Source organism: Atractosteus spatula, chromosome 4 (assembly GCF_055471065.1).
Source record: "Atractosteus spatula isolate fAtrSpa1 chromosome 4, fAtrSpa1.hap1, whole genome shotgun sequence".
Classification (NCBI taxonomy): Eukaryota; Metazoa; Chordata; class Actinopteri; order Semionotiformes; family Lepisosteidae; genus Atractosteus; species Atractosteus spatula.
The window spans coordinates 57,404,702-57,429,506 of NC_142709.1; the positions used below are offsets into that span (position 1 = coordinate 57,404,702).

General features: G+C 45.1%; 1 protein-coding gene across 1 annotated transcript; it reads left to right on the top strand.

Annotated features, from left to right (window-relative positions):
* Positions 1-1,875: 1,875 nt before the first annotated feature.
* ap2m1b (adaptor related protein complex 2 subunit mu 1b) lies at positions 1,876-24,805 on the top strand. Its single transcript, XM_088912894.1, has 12 exons — positions 1,876-2,078; positions 7,078-7,196; positions 12,697-12,962; positions 15,032-15,114; positions 16,877-16,882; positions 17,752-17,887; positions 18,182-18,323; positions 21,136-21,255; positions 21,613-21,748; positions 22,060-22,157; positions 22,560-22,671; positions 22,790-24,805. Exons 2-12 carry the CDS (start codon positions 7,123-7,125, stop codon positions 22,922-22,924), a joined length of 1,308 nt encoding a protein of 435 aa, XP_088769020.1. The 5' UTR covers positions 1,876-2,078; positions 7,078-7,122; the 3' UTR covers positions 22,925-24,805.

The window sequence follows — 24,805 nt, forward strand, 5'->3', positions numbered from 1 at the left end:
AGCTGTGCCTACCGGCCGAGCGGCACCGATCTAACAAGATGGAGACCCCCAGCTCTGTACCCCCTGCTCCATGGGACACGAGAGAGGCCGGCGGGACTCCGACACTAGGAGAGTGGCGATGCGCTTGTGCAGCAGGAGGCTGCGCGGAGTCAGCAGAGCTCAGCCAGGAAGGACGCAGGAAGACGGCGGGGTTATCGGGGTGCAGCGCTGCCGGCCTTCCTGCTGAGCACACAGAACTGGAGGCCGGCGGAGAGGAAGGCCCTGGCACCGGCCATCGGGTTGACTTGCGGTGTGCGCTGGCTGGCCTGAGGAAGAGGCACATTCTGTCCGATAATCTCATGCATCTTATTCACCCCTGGGGGGGGCAATTTAAGAAGCAAGTGGCACAACTTACAATAACAAAACATTACTAAAAAATATACATAAAAACAGCAACAGAGTATAATGATTGAAAGTAACATTTAAGAAGGTATTAATGTACGTGCATTTTTGTAGAGGGGACTCTAATAGACATTGTATTGATAAACCATTACAGTTGCTGTTTGTGCTCTGGAACAAAGCTTAATTTTATTTGATTTGTCTGGTACTGTGCTCAGCAAAACCTTCTGCCTGGAGGCACAAGTTCAGAAGAGTGAAGGCTATGAGGTGGGTCTTCAGTGATGGCACAGGCCTTCATCAGGATCTGCTGGACATAAAGCTGTGCCAGGGGTCTCAAAGGCCCACCAATGACTTTACTTTACTAGCACAACTTCGACAACTGTGCTGACGCTGCTGCCACTGAGTCATAGCACCTCTGCCTTTCAACGTCATGGTGAAGAAGAATTCGTCGAAGTTTGGATTGTTCGCCCACTCAAAGGGAACATGAACTTGGTTTAGACCCTCATGAGACGAGTTCTTGCACCGGTAATCCTGCTCGGCGTGAGAGAAATGGCAGGTCCAGACACAGTCGCTGTGCTTGGCTGAGGAGCCATGAGAGTGGAGTTGCTGTCTGCGGGATCAGGACTGACGGCTTTGAACTCCGAATCTCTCCTGAGAGAGGCTCACCTGTGGCCTGTGAGCTGAACACGGGTCAAATCAAGTGAACTTCATTTGGCAGGATTGTGCAGGTCTTGCTACAGACACAGAGGAACGGGTACCGGTACTAATCTCATACAGAGCTTATACAGACATGAAGGAATGCTGAATGAAAAATGGTAAAGGCTGTCACTGTAAGTGGTGTTGGGGGTTTTCCGCTGACTTCCAAACTAATGTTACTAAACCTTGGCAGAATCCCGCTCAGCAGCAGTTTTATACGACCAGCCCGCTGATAAGTGTAACAGGACTTCAGTGCTTAGCAGACCTGCTCTGCTCTAGAGGGAATTTGGTGAGGCTCAGGTCACCCTAATCATGCCCACGGGCTAATGGGGTACCCGCCAGAAACAACACCTGCTGTCTTGCCAGGAATCTGGGCTGCCCTAATTCAGGAGCGAGCGGTAGGCCAGAGATCTCTTCCGCACTGTTAAGGCCAGTAGGAAGCAAAGAATCAGGTATCACTCACCTGTTAGGAAGTTCACTCCATACAAATTGTTTGGAACCGCGAAGGCTCTAGCACGGGGACAGGCAACTTATTTTGTTATTTTTCATGTTAAACGTTTTTTTAAGGTTTTAAGGGCATATATTTGATTTACACTTTGTGCAATCTCTCGTTTTTACACTTCTCTATTTCGCAGTTCACGCCCTAAGGGCCCTACCACAATCTTTCATTAAGGAACGAAGAAAACGTATTTACCCTTTTAATGTTCAATTCAGATCAAGTTGGTCGCGTCTTCGAGGCGGGGCGTTACTGACACCTCCAGCCCCTCCCCCTTTATTTCAGCCCGTGACGTCACGACGTCGTGACGCCGGTCAGCTGACGGAGCGGCTCTCTGAAGGAGGAAGGAGCGGCGGACATCTTGGATTGGAGAAAGGGAGAGGGAGGGAACGAGTGACGAGAGGCAGAGAGCTGAGGAGCCCCGGCGGCGAAAGGGAAGTCGTACCTCGCACCTTGGGTGAAAGAGCAACGGCTCTGTGCCGAGGAAGGCAAATAGAGAGAGAGAAAGGTAAGAGCAGTGCTTGCCACACGGTAGAAAGACCAACAGTATCGGGCGAGCCGGGACATTATTTTAGTTGATGTAACGGTCCGAGGGGAAAAGCGGTAATCTCAAAAGGGAGTGGGATTGTATTTGAAGGGATTGTTTTTCCTTCACTGAGCCGGGGAAGGCAGCTGAGGAACTGAAAGATGAGTACAGTGAAAGCGCACAGACCACGGCGTCGGTAGGAGGGTGTTTTCCGGCGAGGCAGACATCTTGGTCTGTCATTCTCGCCGCTATAGTGCTTAGATCAGCTTCGCCCTGATACAAAAAAGGCGTTGAGATGAGATTGTCAGCGCCGAGCCAGGGCGATGCTGGGGCGGCGATGCTGTCGGGGTGTCCGGGTGCAGCCCTGTGCGGCGGGGTGGTGGGGAGGAGGGGGGAGCCGGCGGCGGCGGCTCTCGGGCTCTGTAGCGGACATGTTAGTAACGGATTCGGGGTGACTCGTATCTCTCGGGGGGTGGTTTTCACGCGGGGATCCTGATTACAAATGTTCTTCCCTAGCCACGGCTCCCTAGCGATTTAATGTTGCAGGTGGCCATCCGAGGCTGTGTGGCGTGCTGCGTTGGTCTAAATGCGATGCCGATTCCCCCGCCATTCGGCGATGTCTCCCCAAAGCCCCTGCCCTCCCGTCCGCCCCCAATAACACGCACACAGTCTGTATTTAAAGCCCCTGTCCGTGCAGCCCCGGACGAGGCCTTTTGCTGTACGTGTGTATCACGACCTGTGTGTCAGTAGCATAATCATGGACGTAATCAGCAGTAAAACTCAACCTTCGGATCGTGCTTTGAAATCGAAGGCAGAGGTAGCGGGAGCAGACATTTTGGAATTGACTATCGCGGGATATTTATATATTTAGTACAGTGAGGCTCTTTGCGCATTATCCTCCTCGTAGCACTGACTTGAATCGTGATGTCTGCGAGGCACGTTGCGCCGCAGTCGGTGCAGTGACTGCACAGGAAGCAGAGGTAATGTACTTTGACTTCGTATCAAATCTGTAATTTACAAGGAGATTCATGCTCTTAACAGAATTGTTGAGGAGTCTGTCAGTGTCTCCGTTGGTCTGGAGCGGTAGTCTATGAGATGGATTTGAGCTGGTGCACAGCTCTGTGTATGTGGGTATGGATATCCTATATTTCCAGCCTGGTCTTCAATTTCCTGTATCACCCTGTGTGGGGTTCAGGGTGTGAAGAGGTTGTGTAATTCTTCTGCTGCTGCTTCTCTGTGGAGGTAAGAATGAGTAACTGTGCCTTCAGTGCCAGGGCAAGCTCCTCCCCTGCTGTCAGCACTGTACAGGCTGTGCATATTTGAACTTCAGATGCTCCATGCCTTCATCTAACCAGTGGGTATGTAGGTTTTCTATGGAATTAACCAACTGGAGATTGGCGATTGCAGTCCGCAGTGAATGGTTGCATGAACGGCTGTCTCTGACTTGTTCACTTCTAAAAACAGGAGAATCCTTTTCACCCCTAAAGCTGTGCATCCTCAAGTTCTGTTTGGTACTGCATACCAGGAAAGCATAGCATATAAATGTTTGTTCAATTATGTAATTAAGAGCGGAGATGGATTCAAATCCAGAAGAAACTAAGGTGTGACCTTGACTCCATGGTGTTCTGCTGCCCATCCCTCTGCTTGCTGTAATGAAGCTGATTTGCCCTCTTCCTGCACCTCGAGTCTCTCTCCTGGTGGTTTGGAGCCGTATGGGAGCCTGAGCTTGATCCCGTGTGGGCTGGCTGGGCCCTTATCAGGTGTGTGAGGTCCAAGGGATGGGGCCCCTCAGCTGAGTGGTTCGTGTTGAGTTGTCCATCTTGGCACCGGACAAAATGCACAGTATTTGTTTCAGAAGTGGTCTTCAAGATTTTAGAACATTCAGGATGTTCATTGTTTCACTGGAATTTTCTGTGCTCTGCAGTAGCTCCTGCAAGCAGGGGGGTATATCATCACACGAACAGTCCACCTTTCTTCAGCATCAGCTGTTCCTGGCAAAGTGCTACGATGCAATGATCTGTCCCCTTATCATGCGTCGTTTCTGTTCACAGATAATTCTAATCATCTCGAACACCCTAGTGTTGTCTTACAGCATGTCATAGTGTTAATTTGGATGTTTTCCCAGCTCTGATATTATCTGTCTAGAGGACATACGATGAGTGCTGTCATTTAGCTCTTGTGCAGCAAGCAATTTGTGTATCGAACACCCCCAGGATACGCACGTTTTCGTATTCTTAAATCATCTGAAATTGAGCTTCTGAATGTGAGAGAGGCCCCAGCAACACAGGATATTAATTCTGCTGAGGCAGCAGACATGCTGGTGTTGATGTTTCCTGGCGGTCTCTCTCTAGGATGTTTAATTTGACTGCTGCTGGCCTGATCCTCATGAAATGTTCTATATAGATGCCTCACAGACAGTGCTACATGGGTGTGAGACTCTAGGGTTAGTGGTATAGCAGACTTGTGCAGCTCTCTCAGTTCAGAGCCCTGCACCATCCTGGCATGGACTTCGTCTGGGATCAGCACTGGTCCCAACTGCATGCTAAGATCCGTGATCCCGGATACAGGCTCTCTGTGAGGGTCTCCGCAAGAAAGTTTCTGAATTATTTTCATTCTTGTAAAAGTCTTTATCTTCCATCTGTTTGTCCTTAATCACATAGACCCTGGGCAAATTCTGTCAGTTGCCTTACAGGTCTGGGAAGCAGTGCAGGAGACCCGGATGTTTTTGTTTTTCTTAATATTGCATAGATGCGGAGTAAAAATTAAATGTTTGCCTTTTCTGCTCCACCAGTATAGTTTGTACAAGAACCTGCTGCTAGTGAAACATGGAGTGGATCTGTTACCCTTTCTCCATAGACGTATATCCCGAATATGTGAACAGGCCTATTCAGAAACAGACATTGGGACTGTTGCTGAGCTATTAAACATTGTTAAAGCAGGAGTTGGTAAACTAAAAGAACCTTTTGAGTGAGTTGAGCTGTCAGCCACAGTCCCTTACTGCCCTGCTATCCTTAAGCTGTTTGTGAGGATGATACTGTTCATGCAAAAGGGCCTATCTCTCCGGTGTTTTTTAGAGCTTTGAGGTGGTTGGGATTAATGGCACAAAATAAAGACTGTTAATGAATTAATGTCCAAATAGCTATCCTTTGAAAACTTTCAGTACAGATTGCTCATGATTGCTTTTATGTCAGGAATGCAACCAGTGTGCATTAAAACTGCATATGTATCGGCTTTTGTGCAGACATAGATTTACATGGTGTGAAGTGATCACTCAGACTGTGTAACCTTGTTTCCTCTTGTTCAGATCCTAAGTAGCAGAGGATCCATTTTTGAGCCCCGCAGCATACAGCTCAACATTGTAACTAAGACCATTGACAAGTAGTATTGACTCTCAGCAAGGTAGGACTTAAGCCATTTAATGGCTCTGCCCATAGATGCCAAGAAAATGGGATGTCATGATTTAAAATATTGAATATAATGCTGACATCTAAGAGGATTGATTAGTAGTGCACCTGACCCATTTGCAGTGTTCAAGTGCTGTGTAACTGTCTGAAGCCAGATTGAATGGGTTCAAAAAGATACATTTGTGGCTGATGTGAGGATTAACACTGGAACAAAACATCTTGCTTAGTTTGTTCTATTTCAGGCTTTCCCCAGACTGCCTTCTTCAAATACATGACCTTATTCTGGGTGAATTTTCACATTTGGGTCTGTGAGGTTAACGCAACATAAAATCTGTTGATATTCTGCATTAGCAATAGGAGCCAACAGATAGTAAGACCTGAAATGGGTCAAAGCTCTGAACTGTGACGGTCTGAACTGTTTCCCTTTCTCTCCCCGTCACTGTCCTTGTTTGCTTAATTACAAAACGGATTGTCGCTGACTGTTCAGCGCCGTGCTGTCAAGCATAAGGCTCAGCTGCATTGAGCCAAATACAGGTAACATAAGGTTGTTAATGAAAATAGTCTATTGGTAATATTACCAATCCAGTGATTTCTTTCTAAAAACATTAATAACAAAATGTTGCGTTTCATATGAACACCAGTGGTGTGTGTGTGTCGTGTGCAGCTTTCCCTCTCCTGCCAGCGTCTGCGAGGTGTGTCCTGACTGGTGTGTCTTCTGAGTAATCGGAGATGGCCGTTGATCTTCCTTTTTCTAAGAACTGACAGTGGAGAGGGTGGCTCCCTTCCTCTCTCCAGCCACTGCCCTGCAGTTCTCCTGCCTCTTGTTCTTTTTTCCTTTGCATGCAGTCTCCTGTTCTCTTTCACAGCTCATGCCTGTCTTCTGCCATTACACACCATTGTCTGGTTCTTCTCTCCTTTACCCGGTATTGTCTTCCCATTTGTAGCCCCTCTTTCTTGCTTTTGTTACACTTTCACCTTCTTTGGTGCAACGTAGGTGTTGTAATCGAATCAATGTGTATATGTGGCCTGTCTTCTGTTTTTCCGGGAGCTGGATTATGGAATCAGACAAGGCATAATCCTTGATAGGGAGGGGTAGAAGTTCACGTGTTGCTTTAGAATGAGATTCTGGAAAATTGAATTAAACCAATTAAAGGTACTCTCCCACCTTACTGATCTTTCCTGTGACAGTGTTAGTGTAGACTATTGCACTTTGCAGTTGCCAGCCAAGTGAGCAGAATGTGCCTATTGGCCTTCTTATGCTTGTAGCTGTTTATATCAGTGGTTTTCTTCTTTTTTTTTTGTTTGCATTCTATTTAAATGTACATAAAAATGTGTGTCCATAAAAATATCTTATCGATTTAAGTAGTCTGTTGTTCTTGGGGTCTTATTACATTGGTGTACTGTATGTCACTCTTGCCAGTCTGCCTGGGACCCAGGCGGAAGCTTCCTTTTAAACAATGCAATTAATTTTTTTTTCCCTTTTGTCTCTTTTCACTTCTCTCTCCCCCCCCCCCCCCCCCTTCATAAATTGCACTCTCCATGTTCTGGCATATTGTTCCTCCATTTCCTGTCTTCAGGCTGCTGTGATAATCATGGGCCTTGAGGACTGAGGCAGTCTCACCATGATCGGAGGACTGTTCATCTACAACCACAAGGGGGAGGTACTGATCTCCCGGGTGTACCGCGATGACATCGGGTGAGTGGGAGGCCTGTGAGGTGGGGGGCACTGTGATGCAGAGGGCCTTCATTGTTAAGACCTGTTGTAGAATTTATCCTGTTCTGAAATGAAAATAATATTCTCTAGTAATATTAACAGAGCATATTTTGAGAAATATTTGACGTGGGTGTAACATCTGTTTTGATCTCTGCAGTCTTGCAGAACCAGATGACCCATTTCTGGTGTTCTGTATAGTGTTTAGTTCTGCAGTATGTGGATGTCCATCTCGTACAGACCTCCTCCAGTCCCTGCTTCTGGTCAGTCAGGTTGTAGGCATAGACATTTATCCAAATCTGCTAGAACTGTTTATCAGCAGTTACTGGGGTAGTATCTGAACTGTGAACCTTCTGCTAACTATACTTTGTCCTTCACTCCTGTAAAACTCCAGCAGTCGCATTTGTACAAGACCTCTCCCAGCCATAAATGGAGAGGCTCTCTCTTTCTCAAGCAAGGTGTGGTGTTAATGGTAGAAACCCTCCTATTTTGCCTCAGTTTGATTGAATCCACCTATTATCAGCTGCAGGGATCTCCTATTTATGTCCATACAGCTCTGGAGTGTTCGTAACAGATTTAGAAGCGGTTACAGTAAGGTTATAGTTGTTAACCTTACTACAGGTTCACTGTTTAAAATGTTTCCTTTTTCTGCTTCATTGGCACAGTCAGCACGTAGAGTCCCACAGCACGTAACTCGATCAGGATCGGTGCCCTTTGCAGTGCAGTGTCTTATCCGTTTCCTCTACCAATATTTGAATGAAGTAGAGGAAACAGTGCATTTAAAAGAACTTGAAGCAGTTTTTATTTACTCAAAGATGTGGGGAACATGTACAAGCTTCCCAGCCACGTTGTCAAAGCTTGTACTTGGCTGCTTTCAAGAAATACCTGGATCAGTTTCTCACATCAGTTAGTTGTTAGTAACCAAACAATCATGATGGACAGAATGGCCCGCTCCTCTTTTCTGACCTTTCTCATGTTGTCGTATTAGCAACCTGCATTTATAGAGCGAAGCTGCCGTGTGCAGGTCGGGGCACGCGGGCCAGGAAGACTGTCTGGCTGTGGGGGGGCTGGCTTTTCCCTGTTAAGAGCTTCTCCACCCCTCTTGCTCCAGCCTCTTTTTATTGTTTCCCCTCTGTGCAGCAGTGCCCTAAGCTATTCTACCTTGCATTCTTTACAACATATACAGTGGTCACATGATGGATTTAAAAAAAATTAAATATGGAAATAATGTAGAAAAATAACTCTGAAACAGTAAGAACATGTTAAAAATTCACATTTCAAACAAACTTACTCTCATTTGTATATCTGCTTAAAAAGACATTTAAAAAGGACTTTTCAATAAGGATTTACAAAGGATGCAGAGGATGTAGTGCAGTATAGGAGCAGTGAGTGGGTAATCAGAATATCTTTAGCAGAAGAGCCAGTCAGATGTTTTGTCTGGGGCCAGATAATTGTAAGGTCTTGAAGGAGCTGGTTCCAGAGTTTGTTTTGACAAAGCTTTTTGTTTTGTTTTTTAACTTTTGTGACAGACCTAAGCTTTCCATGCATTTTGATTGACACTTGTACTTTGACAATTACAGATGCATTCATGAAGTCTTTGTCTAAAAGTGTCAAGACTGTGGTCCATTGTGACATTTGATTAATCACAGTTGTCACTGTTAGAGTGCATGGGGAGGCAAGAATCTGTTAAAAGTCAAATGACTTCCCAGTTTAAAATCTATTATTCCTCACATGTTCTGAAAGAATTCAAATAATGTAATGGGTCTAGAGAGCTGTAGTCCGTATCATCCCCGAACAATGTCTGCAGCGCTCTGGTAACAGTGTTATTTTGGAGCTTCAGCAACAGTCCTAGGGTATGACACTGCAGACGGGAACAGGGGTGACTCTGTGAATTGTGCTGACATCTTTCTCCGTTTACTGTTTTGGGCTGGTGGGCCAGGGGCTGGATTGTAGTTCTTTGTGTATTAATTCTTCAAAACTACAACTTTGAAGTGACAAGATGTAACATGAAAACTTGCTTGAGCATTCACATTTAAAGTTTTCTTTTTGGTGGCAAAAAGGAACTTTAGAGACTCAGAGAAGTAGTCGTGACTCCCCATGGAACTATGACCGAGTACTGCTTCCCTCTGTTTTTCTGGCTCATTATCTGTGGTTGTTACTGTTGGATAATGTACAGTTCTTATCAACATGGGTGGGCTCAACTCTTTGCATCTGGTTCTCTGCAAAAAAGATAGTCGTTAGAAATTAAAATTAAGCTCCTCTCCAGCTACATAGTATACAGTAGAATAGCCATATCAGTTTCAGTATGTGTGGAAATATCTCACTCTCTTTTTGTCTGAAGACTGGTGCTCTGCGCTGAGCAGTCCTGCACTAACAGCTGTGGATAAACTGATAGGACTCATATTGCACAGCAATCCGATCTACTCCAGCTTTTTCCAGCTGCAGGCTTCTGTATGTGAGGTGCCACGAGGTGCTGGGTGAATCCTTTTTGTTTCCTTAGCTTAAGGAAATAGACATACAAAGATTTCATCTTAAAACACGATCAGTATATTTACTTATGTTTCATCAGTGCCGATTTAAGAAGGCTACAGACGTTAAAACCTGGAGTCTACTCTGCAAGTCAGGTGCTGGCTGCATGGGCCTCCTTCAGTCTTAAATGTGGATCTTTTAGCATAGTACACACTGTATGTTAATCAGCACTGTGAGCTTCTCCCCCACAAAAAATGAACTGAAGCTGTTTTCTGTAGTGAGCTGTTTCTGTTGTCCTGTGCTTAGACACTGATCTGTGCTGCAGTGCAGCGCTGCGCACTTCCTTTTCTGTTCCCGATCCTCACAGCGTTGGATCTGTTCGTTTTTGTGCTGCCTTGTAGTGAGCTGTTGCCGTCTTCTGTCATGAAGATGGCGGTCTTTCTTTTATTTTTTTTTAAGGGTGATGTCGCTTTGCTTTTTGTGAGCCTACGTGGGTGTGTGTAATAGCCTTGCATACATGTGTGCGTGCTTGTGGTTTTCTCTAACCCTCTCTCTTGATCTGTTACTCCTCTCCCTCCTTCCTTCCCTTCGCTGGTGCCATTTCTGTCCATCTCCATCTCTCCATTGGCTGCTGTAGGAATAGGTAAGAGCCACATGGCATCTGATGATTGCCTAAAGCATGCCCACTGCAGTGCCCCTCTCCCCCCCCCCCCCCCACCACCTCCTGGGCACAGCTTTAGGAAGGCAGTGCGTTCCCCCTCCCTGTGTCATGGCATGGTGCCACGGAATGACTGACACTTGTTTTCAGCGTTTTACAAATGGTCACACGGAAAACGAAGAGAGACCCCATAGCACAGCAGCCTTGTCCATTTTGGGATTCTCACCAGCATAGCCTTTTGTCCTGATTTGAACACATGCAAATATTCATTTTTTTTAACCACAAGCGCCCTTGCAAATGTGTTCAGAATGTTTTGGAACTTCCGTTGAAAACTTGCAGAATTGAAATGTCCGTGCCACACCCAGTTACCCTCATCACAGCACTCCCTGAAGGCCATCATGGAATGATATTCAGCTCCGGGTACACTGAAACCTTGTTGAAGCTACTCGGTACACCCCCTTCAAATTATGCCTTCTGTTTGCCGATGCTCAACATGGTACTTGTTGGGCAGTTCCTTTTAGTTTTGACAGCCTGTGTAGTCAGTGGCTGGTGAATCTGGACTGGAATGGATCTGGCTGATGTGCAGAGGGTCATTATTTCCTCCCCTGGTAACTGTTCATTGTAACACTGTTGCAGCTTTGGATTGGTCACACTATTGTGCTCCCTAGGCACTGTAAGGGGCAGGGTGACCCCCTCCCAGAACTATTTCTGTTTTTGATGACTCTCTCCTGCTGCTATTAAACTATAATTATTTTTTTTCCTTTTTGTCTGTAAAGTGACAACAGAAGGCTGTGTGTGAGGACTTGTGTATCAGTATTCTGGTTCACCATCCTTGATCCAGCTCAGTTGGCTCATGCATTCAGTTCTGTCAGGAGTATCCAGCTCCACTCCTGAAAGGCTGCAGGCAGAGAGGGCGATTTTACTAGATCTCTAGACCAAGGCTTCTCAATGGTGTGTGAGTGGAGACCTGATTTGGGAAATTGCTTCAAATAATAAACATCAATTGTAGCACAAAACTTAAAAAATGTTTCCACTTAATGATAGTTAATGGTTGGAAAACAGTACAGTTAAGGGCTCAGATTATGGCAATATTATTGGAGCACCTCTAGGACCAATGCTGCTCTTAATTTATATAATCCATCTAGATTGGGTTGACCAATCCTTGTCCCAGAGAGCCAGGGTTCGATTGGTTTCATTTACCACTCTTAAATCAATTTCTAAACATGCAAGTTAGGTGGTTTGTGTAAGCATTGTATCAAGACTAAATTAGAATATCCATATCCTATAGCTCTTAAGGACAGAGACTGGCCAAATGTGGTCTTAATTGGATCACTTAATTTACTAATTTGACCTAACCAATTGAGTCCACTTGATACATACTAATAAGTGATGTGGGGGGTGAGGGTGACCTATAAAACCTGCTGCATTATGGCTTTCCAGAACCAGGGTTGACCACCCCTGTTCTAGATTCTGATGTTGGAAGCTAGTCAGGTTTGCAGACAATGCTGTGATAGGATTTGCAAATACTGTAGAAGCTACAAAGGAAATTTAAAAAGTTCAATAAAATTCGAGACTGGGGAAAGCACCTGGCAGACAACATTAAATAAAGAGCAGTGTGTTTCATGTAGGTAGCAGAAACATAAACAATAATTATGAATTGGGAAACCAAGTTTGAAGACGCTACACGCATAAAAAGATTTATGCGTTTACATTGACATCTTTCCACCTGGTTTTGGGGCTGGGTCTCATCTGTCTGCACAGCATGTTAACTGGAATTGTTGAGCAAGGGGGTGGCAGTGTTCGTGGATTGACTCACACTACTGCAGTACTCGGCAGTAATGACAGCTGTTCACGGTGCAGACTGCTCCTTGCGATCGGAGCATAACGGAGGCAGGGGGGAGCACTTCCTCTTTTTAATTATTTACTGGACAGCCATTTGTTACAGTTCAGCTCTTGGTCATATCCGATCAGATGCTTACAAGTCAGCAGATTCTGGTTTGAAGACCGTGGTCACTAAGGTGAAAAAGACCCTGTGTGAATAAGAGAGAGGAGAGGTGAGAGCAAGACTGCTGTAAGAGTATGTGTGAGATCTAACATACTGGTACTTCACACTCCTGTTCTCAAAATTCTGAATTTAATCACTTTTTTTTTTGCATTGATCTATCCTCATTTTCTAGTGGAGATGTGCATGACTCAGCCCTCCAGCTACCCAGTCCATATCAGGAAATGCAAGCTGTGGTTTGATTATGGACGTGAGTGACCGCTGGGGTTTTGACTTGGTCTTTTTTTCTCTCTCACCTTTTCTTTCTTCATCCTTCTTTCTTTGTCCTTGTTTTCCCTCCCTCCTCTCTTTCCCAGACGGAACGCTGTGGATGCGTTCCGCGTCAATGTCATCCACGCCCGGCAGCAGGTGCGCTCCCCCGTCACCAACATTGCGCGCACCAGCTTCTTCCATGTCAAGCGCTCCAACATCTGGCTGGCGGCCGTCACCAAGCAGAATGTCAATGCCGCCATGGTGTTCGAGTTCCTCTACAAGATGTGCGACGTCATGACTGCCTATTTTGGAAAGATCAGTGAGGAGAACATCAAGAACAATTTCGTCCTCATCTATGAGCTGCTGGATGGTAACGTAGTGCTCCTTTTTCCTCTTTCTGGGTCTCTGTGTAGGTCTCGCGCTGTCTTTTTTACATGTCACTGTCCCTATGTACGTGGTTTTGTCTTAGTGAAGATACCCCTCTCTATAGGTGTGTCTTTGGGCCCTTATCTCTGTATAGGGTCTCTATCACTCTGTGGCTTGTAGGTCTGTCTATGTGGGCACTCTTGTCTTTGTAAGTATGCCATTCTGAGGGTGTCTCTTGGGTCATCTCACTGTCTCTGTTTTGCCTTTAAGTTGCCAAGCTTCTGTGGCTTGTCAGTAGTGGTAGTTCAGCTGCAGTGAGAGAGGCTGGTATTGTGGTGCCTGTACTCTGTGGTTGGATAGCCTGCTCTCTCCCAGGGGGTGAGGAGAGGCCTGCTTTTTGTCCACTTTTTAAAAGCATTATTATAGGATGCGTCAAGTGTTTCTGCTTTGCTGTAGTTTTTTTAGGTTTTGATTTTTATTGAATTCAGATGAGAAAATCAAAACCTAAAGAAAATATTGCACAGCCAGACTGTCCATCAGTGGCCATCTGAAGGAGATCATTATACTTTTTATTGGTTTTTATTAATTTGTACCCTTTATTACTCTTAGACTCTCTTTCAAATCACCACCCATTCCCTCCCCCACTTCCAGTATTTTTTTCTTGTCATACTCCTCGCTACAAGTCGTTTTTTTGAATTGCTGTAGGTTTCTCATTGAACAAGGAGGGCTCTTCCACTGGCCAGCATTGTTGTGTTACATGGTTGGCCCATTAGGCTCTGGTAGAGAGGGATTTCAGATTTCCTTTTTTGGCATTGTTTGTTACTGTGTTGTTAAAGTGGAGTCTCTGGGAGGTATTGACAGAACACAAGGTTGGTCCCACATGAAAGATCTCCTTTTGGCTCCTCTAGCTCGTTCAGTCAGCTAGTAGCTTGTTGCTCTGAAGACCTCGTCAGGGTGCTTTTTGAAGGATTTCAGTCAAGTGGGTTTGTTCAATGTAGGGCTAAGAGTGGAAGGGAGTGGGGAATAGGGGGCTTTGAACAGGCATCCTGTCCTGAACATAGCCGCCTCTGCTTTCAGCCTTTGTGTTTTCCAGTCACATTACACATTTATAGGAGAGGGACCCTTTTAATTTTACCTTATAGTTCTGTGCTTATTTTGCTGTGAAAAGTGGTGCAAATTGATCCTGCAGCTCTGAGTCACTCAAGGGACTGAAATTCCAGTCCTCAGTTGAGAGCGTTCTTCTGTCTGATGGATCTCCGGTCTGTGTGTGGGTCTGCTGTGTTGCTATCTGTATGGAAGCTCCTGCTGAACAGGGAGGACATCCCCCAAAATGGTCATAACTTTTATTTAATAAAACAAGCAGTGTTCTGAATCTGAACGTGCAAAAAGTATTTGCTCTTGGTTTGTTTTCATGCAGTGCTTTTTTTGAGTGGAGTTCAGAATCGTAAATAAAGGAATTGTGAAGTCCTCGCGATTATATGAATACGAATGTGTGCACATCTGCATCTGCGTTGGCTGTGCTGGTGTTTGTATTGTGTGCCTTTCTAGTTTGTGTGCTATCCTGTGTTTGAAAGTCTGATGGTTGGTGTTTTAATGGGTGTAAAGTTTGTGAGGTTGGATGTCTGCGCTCATAAGTGCCCTAGAGGTGTAGTGTGTTGAGTGTGGGATTAGTATTGGTGTGCCAATGAGGAATATGTGTATATGTGTGACAGATTGCACCCCTGTGTATCCTAACCTTTCACCCTGCCATCAGCCATGCTGCAGAAATGTCTCCTGGTACCCTATCCTATTGTGAAGGATTGATACCTCTCAAGAGGAATGGGATCACTGAGTGTCTTGAACATTCGTCATAATGAAAATTACTTCACATTGAACTGGTATCTCAGAAGTAATCCTTCATCAGTGCTGTCTGTTTTATACAACAGGGAGAATGGCGGGGTGGTGTACAGGGAATAGGGTGTAAGGCTCAATTGGAGAGACTTGGAAGAGCCTGTGTAAGCTCTGGCGTTATGGCAGGGGCTTGCTTGCTTTAGACAGCTTCAGTGTAACTGCATTTTTTCTCTTTGTCCTCAGAAATCTTGGATTTTGGATATCCCCAGAACTCTGAGACTGGAGCCCTGAAGACGTTCATCACGCAGCAGGGAATCAAGAGCCAGGTAAGAGCTGGGAGGGGCAGAGAAGCAGTTAGTGATATTCAATACAAAAGACAAGTAGCTTTAGCCTCTGTTGTGTTACTTCTCTCAGCGCAGTCCCCCCTCCTTACTTTCTGGTCCTCGTTCAGTTCTTTCAGTGCCTGCTTTGTCCTTGCCTCCATCTCATTTATTTTGGTTTCCTTTCATGCAGATTGACCTCTCATTCCCCTCCTACACAATGAACAGGACACTTTTGTTATCATGGGTGTTGCTTTTAAGAATTGTATTTGTTGACGTAATCAGTGGCAATGCAGTTCAGTTTTGGATCTTCAGCATGATTTCTAAGAGCTTGAGAAATTACTGAAAGATTGCAAACTCAGAATGTCTGTGAATACAAGGAGAAATAACCAAATATGGGTTAACCACATGCATGTTTATTACATCAATGCTGTCCACAATAATAAGGGAAAAAATTAAAAGATAGAAGTAAAACCTACTGTGCCCTTCAGAATTATTGGCACCCTCGGTAAAGATGACCAAAAAAGGCTATGAAGAAATGTCTATCAGCTTGATCTGAAACTGGAAATATGAGAGAAATCTAACCTTTCAATGAGGTAAAATTGTTCAAAGAAAAAAATCTTCATAAAAAAATAAACATTTTTTCTCAAAAACACATCACAATTATTGGCAATTTCTATGAACAAAATCTAATTGACATATATTCCCTTCATATTTGACCTTTTTTAAGCACACCTGAGTCTTGAGGAACTCCTAAGTGGTCATCCATGACTTCCTGTTTCACTGGGGTATAAATATGAGGTGACACACTGGGTTCTATGGTCAGATGAGACAGAGAGCTTTTTGGCAACAAATGCCAGAGGTGGGTTTGGCTTAAAAAGAGTCAAGGTCATGCAGAAAAGAACCTAATCCTCACTGTGAAGTATGGTGGTAGGGCTGTTTTTCTTCCAAAGGCCCTAGGAATCTTGTTAGGATACATGGAATCATGGACTCCATCAAATACCAGGAGATTTTAGATCAAAAACTGTCTGCCTCTGCCAGGAGGCTAAGACTGGGTCATGGTTGGATCTTCCAGCAGGACAATGATCCAAATCCACACAAAAATGGTTCACTGACCACAGAATCAAGCTTTTGTAGTGGCCATCCCAGTCCCCTGACCTGAACCCCATTGAAAACCTGTGGGGTGAGCTGAAGAGGAGAGTCCACAAGCGAGGACCAAGGACTCTAAAGGATCTGGAGAGATTTTGTATGGAGGAATGGTCTTGGATCGCTTTATACATGTTCTCCCACCTCATCCAGCATTATTAGAGAAGACTCAGTGCTGTTATCTTGGCAAAGGGAGGGTGCACCATCTACTAAATGCAGGGGAGCCAATAATTGTGATGTGTTTTTGTAAAAAATATTTTTTAATGAGGATTATTTTTTCATTTAATTTTACCTCACTGAAAGGTTAGGTTTCTCTTATTTTCAGTGTAAGATCAAGCTGATAAAGACATTTTTTCATAGCCTTTTTTGCTCATCTTTACCAAGGGTGCCAATAATTCTGGAGGGCACTGTAGTATCACACTCGGTAATAGTTTTTTTAACCTGTAAATTTAAAGGTTGAGTTTCAGTGAACTATTGGTACACCCATCCTCCCTGGGGACCAACAAGCAACTGACATTTGTGCTTCTTGAAGGTTTTGATCCTCTTCCCTCTTTATCTCCTTTCTGTACTCCTCCATGCTGTGTGGATCCTTCCTGCCTGTTGGGAATGACATGGACTCCAGCACCAGGTAAGATCAGCCTTCGTGCTGTATGTACACCTAACCTGGCAATCACCAATTCCAATACCAGCTTGGCTAAGAATAACGCTTATGTCCTCTAACAAAAGAGCAGTAGTCAATCGTATTATCTGTGCTTTGCTTTATATTGTTCCATCTTTTCACATTTGTCTCAAGCAGAGAAATTGGATTTTTCACCGCAACGACAGCACATTATTAGTACAAACTGAAGGCCTTTCTGATGACACATTTCTTGTGAACATGTTTTGCAAAAAGTACAGCTGAGCAAACCATAACCAGTGTGTGTGGCTTTAAGTGAAAAGCCACATGAGTGTTCTGAGGAGCTACACTTCAGACTCTGGTACTGAAGCCCTTTTCTCCAATGGAGTGACTCATTTGCTTTAACTGGCTCAGAGAATAGCAATTTGGTGGGGCATGTTCTCCAGAGCTTGAGGTACTCCACCTGTTCCAGCTCACCACAGTTAAGAAATTGCTTGAAGATTCAGAATAGTGCATGCTTGTTACTGAGGTTCTTCAGTTGGTCAGGAAAGTGGCTTTGCTGGTTATGTATTTCAATATATACCCAGTAGGTGGTGCTGTTTGGTCTATTTGCTGTAATGCTGCACTGAAACAACCTGAACAGTTCATTCATAGTTAATGCCCATAAAATGGGATGTTGGATTTTTTACTGATTATATTAAATCTGATATTGTTGGTTCATGCTATCTAGCCTTCACATGATGTCACTGTGGCTTTTGGCCAGAACAGCATTACTAATTTAAGGTACACTAACCTACACTACCCTAAAAAAAAAGACTGATACCACACCGCAGCGTAGGGGCTCAACTAATTTCCTCCTTTCCTCCTGTTCCCTCTTTCAGACAAAGGAGGAGCAGTCTCAGATCACCAGTCAGGTGACTGGGCAGATTGGTTGGCGCCGTGAGGGAATCAAGTACCGCCGCAACGAGCTCTTCCTGGATGTGTTGGAGAGTGTTAATCTGCTCATGTCACCACAAGGTAAAACTCAGTGCTCCCCTGTCACCCCCCACAGGGTGTTTAACGTCCTGCGCCTCCTGTTGCCTTCCATACAGTGTTACATGCCCTGTGCCCCATCACTCTGTTCTCTTTGCTGCTGTTCCAGTCGTCACATCCTGTTTTTCCCTTGGCTTCAGTAGCAGAACTGCAGAAGCCAAGTGTCATAACTTGACCTGTATGTTAATGCCCCTTTCCCTGTTCCCCTCTTTTCTCTCGTCCCCTTGACCTCCCCCTCCTGTCCTGCCCTATCTTCTCTTCCGTGTCGCCCCTCCCCAGGTCAAGTCCTGAGTGCCCATGTGTCCGGCCGGGTGGTGATGAAGAGCTACCTGAGCGGCATGCCGGAGTGTAAGTTCGGGATGAACGACAAGATTGTCATCGACAAACAGGGCAAGGGCACCGCAGATGAGACTGGCAAGAGGTGAGAGGGCACGCATACGGTGGCCTAAGGACTGATGACACCTTGATCACCTTGATTACACCGTGAATGCAGACACATCACTCGCAGCACATGTAGTCTCATGTCTCTGCTGGATCAGCACACTCGCAGCACTGTGGTCAGCAGGGCACAGCGTCACATCAGAACCTGTAGATTTTCACTTTGTGCCAACACCTGTCATAGAGAATAGGCGTGATACTCTGTTACATGGAACTAAGCCTCAGTAATAAGGGGAAAGGTTTATTTGGGCTTATGGCTTCATTTACACATTTCTTTCTATGCAGTTGAAAGACTCACTTAACCCTGTCTCTCAAAGTATCTCAGTGTCTGGTGTCAGCTCTGACACAATTCTCTTTGCATTTCTGTTATTGTTTCCAGTTTAAGTTGTACTGTTCCCATTTTTTATTACCTTTAAGGTTTTTATTTAAAGTATTTTTTAATGTTAGCAGAATGAATGATTTACTATTTATCTTGTGTCATCACTGACCAGTTGGAGTACTTTAACTGTTGCAGTTGCTGAATTTGTGAATAGCCCTGTTGCAGGTACTCCTTGTCTGGTGCCGCATGTGAAGTTTATTTCAGCAGCACATCTGACTGCAATGCCAGCCCCTCTGCTGTTCTAAATGTTGGTTTCCATTCACCCTCTCTTTGGCAGGCTGTTATGATTTTTATTTCTGCTAACGTTCTCACCCTGTGGAATATGCCGTGCTGTAGTTTGCTGTGTAGAGTTGTAAAGCTGTTTTATTTTCAGCAATGCTGGGTGCATTTTATTGTGTGGCGAATTCAGGTTCTTTTGATTTTTCTGTTATTGTTTATTTTGTTTTCTCCCCTCTCTCTGTGTGCTGGACCGCAGTGAGTTGGGGGGCAGGTAGCGTACCTCTCTGTGTGTGGGTGTACGCGTGTCAGGGTGTGTGTGTGTGTTGGGTGTGCGCGCATGTGTGCATTCATTCTTGTTGTGCTGTTTTTGTGCATGTGAACAAACCCACCTCAGCTCACATCTTCTCACATTTGAGTTCCTTCTGCATATTTTAGAGTAAACCATTTTTGTTGCCCTGCAGCTGTGATCAGTGTTGGTCTGCTTGATTGCCTCCCCTTCACTCCTTGGCTTCATTATGCTTGTCCCTTAAGCTTAACCTGAATGGACACACCTGTAGGTTGCTTTTAGAGCAGGACAGAGGTTGGTGCAAGTTATCCCTTGTCTAATCAGACAAACTGATCTCACCCAAAACACTTTCCCATGATCCTTCCACACGTGACATGTTTAGTGCATAAACATATGTTTCAGGCCTCCATTGATACACAAAGCTGAGCTACCATATATGGTGATTTATCTGTGCTCAGTTTTTGGACTTTCCTGGTCTTTAGTCCTTTGTCAGCCTGCTCTGTCCTCAAGGTTTGTGCTCAAGATTCAGATTTGATTCCATCAAACATTTTTCAATAATAGATCATCCTGACTTTAAGAGCTGCACTAGGCAAGATACCTTAATTGTACTTGTATCAGGATGAAAGGAATAAAAACCAATTAATGTAGTGTAGCTTTTATATGATATTTAGCAGGTACATTATCTAAAGCCACTTGCAAAGTAGCAAACCATGGGATCAACAACGGCTTCTGGCACTGACAGGATATCAGCTTGACATCAGGTTTGAGAGATGGAGCTTAAGTATTTCACTGACTTGGGGACACACACAAGTAGCTGAGGACAGAATGAATCTCAATCAAGGGAGGTTGACTTCCATGGCTGTTTAATCACTGGGCCTGTAGATGGCTGTTGAGGCTAATCTGGGATTGTCAGGCTTGGCTGTGGTGTGTTTTTGAACATTGTAGGCAGCCCTGGGTTGTTGGTTTGGTCAGTCATATGTGGTGTCTGCTGCTCCCACTTTTCTGCTTTTTTATTTATAGGTTTTCCAATTGCTGAGGTCCTTGTACACTTTCCCCCACTGGGGGGACACGCCCAACGATCTCCCATAAATTGGTGTTTCATTTCCGCATTTTAGCCTTGAAAACCTTTAGCTTGTTCTCTGCCCTTCTTTTGCTCCTTTCCCTTGTATGATCTGGGAGAACATAACTTGCTTTGAGAGTCTAGAGCTGGATGTCTTGGCAATGTGATTGGTCCAGAAGAGCTCATATTGGATGATTGTGGCCTCGATTCACATGGTATTTGCTTGAGAAAGGTTTCTAATGTTGGCGTGTCCATCTTCAGACCGATTTCAAAAGTTTTTCCACAGGCAACCTTGATGCCACATCGGTGTCTTGATGCATCTCCTGTAAATGATCCTGTGTGTTGATTTTTTTAGCACATTTTTCCTCAACTGAGCAAAGGCTGCACTTTCACGTATGTTAAGATAAACACTGATGATTTATTTGGCGGTAGAGTGGGTATCCAGTTCCCAAGACAGTTCTTATTAACTGTGAAGACCCCAGAGCATGTTGAAAAAACTCATGCTCTGCTGCTCACAGACTCGGGTGCTTTCCGTAATCAGGGCTGTGTTTCAGTCTTTGCATTTCCTCTTAGGCTGAAACAGACAAGACCCATTAACTTTGTGCGCAGCATTTATCAGGAGCCTTGTCCCATCACACAGTGGTCCTGCTGTGTGATGTGAGGGTGTCTGGTGTTGTGACTGTAATTTCCTTTTCCTCTCGTATCACTGAGCTGTTTTGTCTTCTACTGCAGAGACATAGGGTACAGAGAATTATGATCTGAAGGTTTGTAACATTCTCTTTCTCTCCCCCCCCCTCCTTCCATTTTCTCTCTCATGCTACTTTTCTTTCTCTCCTTCCCTCTCCCTGCAGCGGGAAGCAGTCTATTGCAATCGACGACTGCACGTTCCACCAGTGTGTTCGTCTCAGTAAGTTTGACTCTGAGAGGAGCATCAGCTTCATTCCCCCTGATGGCGAGTTTGAGCTCATGAGGTTTGTCTCCTCCTTTGATGTCGTTTGCCTTTGCTGGCATAATGTTTGGCCTCAGCCTGCCCCGTTTTAGTGCATTTCTATGAACTGATTTCTGTTGACCAGGCCTGAAATATATATAGCTGGAGGTGGGGAGCAGGTTCCTACTTCCTATCCCTCCCTACTTTACTACATTTCTTTATTGCCTTCTTGCACAAGGTCTGTCAAATATAACATTGCCAAAGCAGAATTGCAGCTGTTTAGGATTTTCATGTCTTCATGTCTGTCTACTCATATTTGTTTAAATTAACAGTGTTACCAACAGCTTTTCGCTTACAGACAAAAGTCTAAATCTGACCCGTGTGTGTATTTGGGCTACAGGTATCGCACTACCAAGGACATTATCCTGCCCTTCCGGGTCATCCCATTAGTCAGAGAGGTTGGCCGCACCAAGCTGGAGGTCAAGGTCGTCATCAAGTCGAACTTTAAGCCCTCCCTGCTGGCCCAGAAGATTGAGGTGTGTGCCTAGCTTATTAAATTGCTTCACAGTGCTGCATGTTCCACTATGTGCTATAGTAACAGTGCAATAAAATAGTCCCTTTACCATAGAGGCCTGTCTTAATTATGTAGAACAATTCTGTTACAGTAGCAGCCTATAGTAACTTTGTAATAGACATATTCCATTCCCAAAGCTATACAGCTTATTAACCAGGAATTTTAAAGGCAAGAAGTCAGTCTAGTGAATGGCAGGTCTTTGAGACCCCTATTAGATCCTGAAACTTATCTCTCCCTCTCTGCCCCCCAACTTGTTTTTTTTTTTACCCCCAGGTGCGCATCCCCACCCCTCTCAACACCAGTGGAGTGCAAGTGATCTGCATGAAGGGCAAAGCCAAGTACAAGGCCAGTGAGAATGCCATCGTCTGGAAGTGAGTGCTCTGAACACCTAGTACTAGTTCAGTACTTGTACACGGCAAGATATCTGAGGTGGCCTTCTACTTTAAGGTTGATGAACTAACAAAATAGCTTAGAGTAGGACTAATATTAATTATTAATAATAATAATTCCTTACGCTTATATAGGGATACTCCAATCACTGATTCCCAAACTGGTACCACAAAAACCAACCAAGGGCCTTTGGAGTTTGGCCTGGCCCTGTGGCCTCAGTGTCATCACTAAGACTTTCTCCAGGGCTGTGGTTAATTTTGTTGGCTGTGTGGATTCAGTGTACGAGAGCCTATTTCAGGAGACAACTGTAGAGTTTGTGTTTACACTGTGTTGATCTACGTGGAATAGTGATTTTTCCCCCCACTCTTCCTCTCCCACTCCAGGATTAAGCGGATGGCAGGCATGAAGGAATCCCAGATCAGTGCAGAGATCGAGCTGCTGCCTACCAACGACAAGAAGAAGTGGGCTCGTCCCCCCATCTCTATGAACTTTGAGGTGTGTGCCTTTTTTGTCTTATGCTGTCCGTGAGAGTTGCATCTGTCACTCTGTGGGTCAGGCCAGTTAGGTATTTCCTGCATTTATTAACGGTTTCCTCCCCTGGTCTTTCACACAGGTCCCCTTCGCTCCCTCAGGGCTCAAGGTGCGCTACCTGAAGGTGTTCGAGCCAAAGCTTAACTACAGCGACCATGACGTCATCAAATGGGTGCGCTACATTGGGCGCAGCGGCATCTATGAGACACGCTGCTAACAGCTCGAGAGGGAGAGAGAGGGAAGGAGTGAGGGAGAAGGAGAGATCTGGGGGAGGGAGGGGAAGGCAGCAGGGTTCCCTGTTCCCATCACATCATGTCCTCTGCTCTCCAGATCCCTTCCTCCCTCACACCTTTACCCTCTGTCCTTGAGTGCTGGCAACAAGTTTTACACAGAAATGATATATAAATGCAAAACTGGTCCTGTGGAAAATGTTCCATCACTGAAGAATTCTGAATGACAGATCAGGACTCTCTCTATGCCAGGGGGTGTGTACCAGGAGAGATGCAAACCCCCCTTCCCATCCCCCACCTTCCAATCTGTAAACCAGAGAAAGGGGCTTCACAGACACATGCCCACCCTGCCCTCATCATCTCTCTGCGTTAATCCTGATTTTGTTTATTTTAATTTTTTAATGCCCCAATTCCCTCTTTCCCAGCGAACAGTTACCCTGCCCCTGGCCTGCTGCTGTTATAGGATGCAGTCATCCCTCCCCCTCCCCCAGCCTGTCCTCTCTCTCCATCTGTGTCTTATTGAAGTATAACTTTCTCTCTTCCTGTCTCCCCTGCCAACCTGCTCTCCCCATCTCTGTGTAACCGTATCGTAGATCTAGTGTTTAGTCAGCAACTGGACGCATCAGTATGGAGTTATATTTTTTTTAAGTAGCTGTTCTGGATTTTTTTTATTCTCTTCCCTCTACAAGCGTGACATTTAGGGATAGTCGCAATGTGATGGCAAAGTAGCACATTCTGCGCAGAGAAGGGTAATTCCCCCTTCTCGGAATCCCTCATTCCGTGTTTTTTTCCTTCTCCCCCTATCTTAAGCCTATTTCTCTCAATATTATGATTGTCTAGTACTTATATACTGTGGTTTTCAGTTTTCAGTGCTACAGTGTTTCACTCTCGTGACCAAATTCTCAGAATATTAAGGAAAAAGAAATAAAAATCTGTATCTGTTTTTTTTTAAAAAAAAGCTGAGCAGCAGCGCTATGGTGGGAGTTTTCTCGTTTCCGTGTGACAGTTCCAGTCGGCCTGGTATGTACGTGTGTGCAGGCATCAGCTGTGGCAGCTCTCTGGCCATCTCTCATCTGAGCTATGGACAGGGTCTCCCCCCACACTGCCTGCCCGACCAAAAGGACTGTTCTAAAATCTTGATCACTGCAGAACACTACCCCAGCCCCCCTGGTTATCATTCACCTAAATCCCTTAGGTCCTCTCCCACTTCTTGCTGTGTGTGTAGGCTTAGTCTGTTGAGTGTTGTGGGGTTTGCGTGCCAAGAGGCACTAGCCTGTGTTTCAGTCACAGCTGACCAGGTTGTTCACCTCCCTGTGGTGCTCCACCCAGCAATCCACCTGGCAATGCACTGGATCTCTCCTCCCTCTTGCCAGGGCAGGAATTGCAGCCACTGCAGAAACAGTCAAGTGAGTGGTGGAGACACTATCACAGTTTTCCCAGCCAGTCATTTCACAGCCATTTAACAGCATTCACAGAGTGCTGCTAAGGGGTTACTACCCTGGAAATATTCAGAGGATTTGCTGCATTGATCCAAGTAGCTTATTTGCCACCCAGTCTGACTATACTCTTCTGTATGAGAGTGGTAGCAAAACTCCATTCTTGTTTCACATGGTTTAACACTACATGCCTCTTGCTCACAACAGTCCTTACTCCCTGTATGCTTGCAAATACACTCTCTCGACCCCAGAATGGATCTCAGTTGCCCACTCTCCCACTGCAGCTCTTTGCCCTGCGGTCATGCTACGTACCATCCCTCTGTGAGAGATTGTCAGTGTGCTGCCTGCACCAGCTCCCTTTGCTTCCGTGTTTGATCTCCATTTGGTAACTTTGTGATCGTCCAGTTAATCCTAATAAAACATTATAGAACC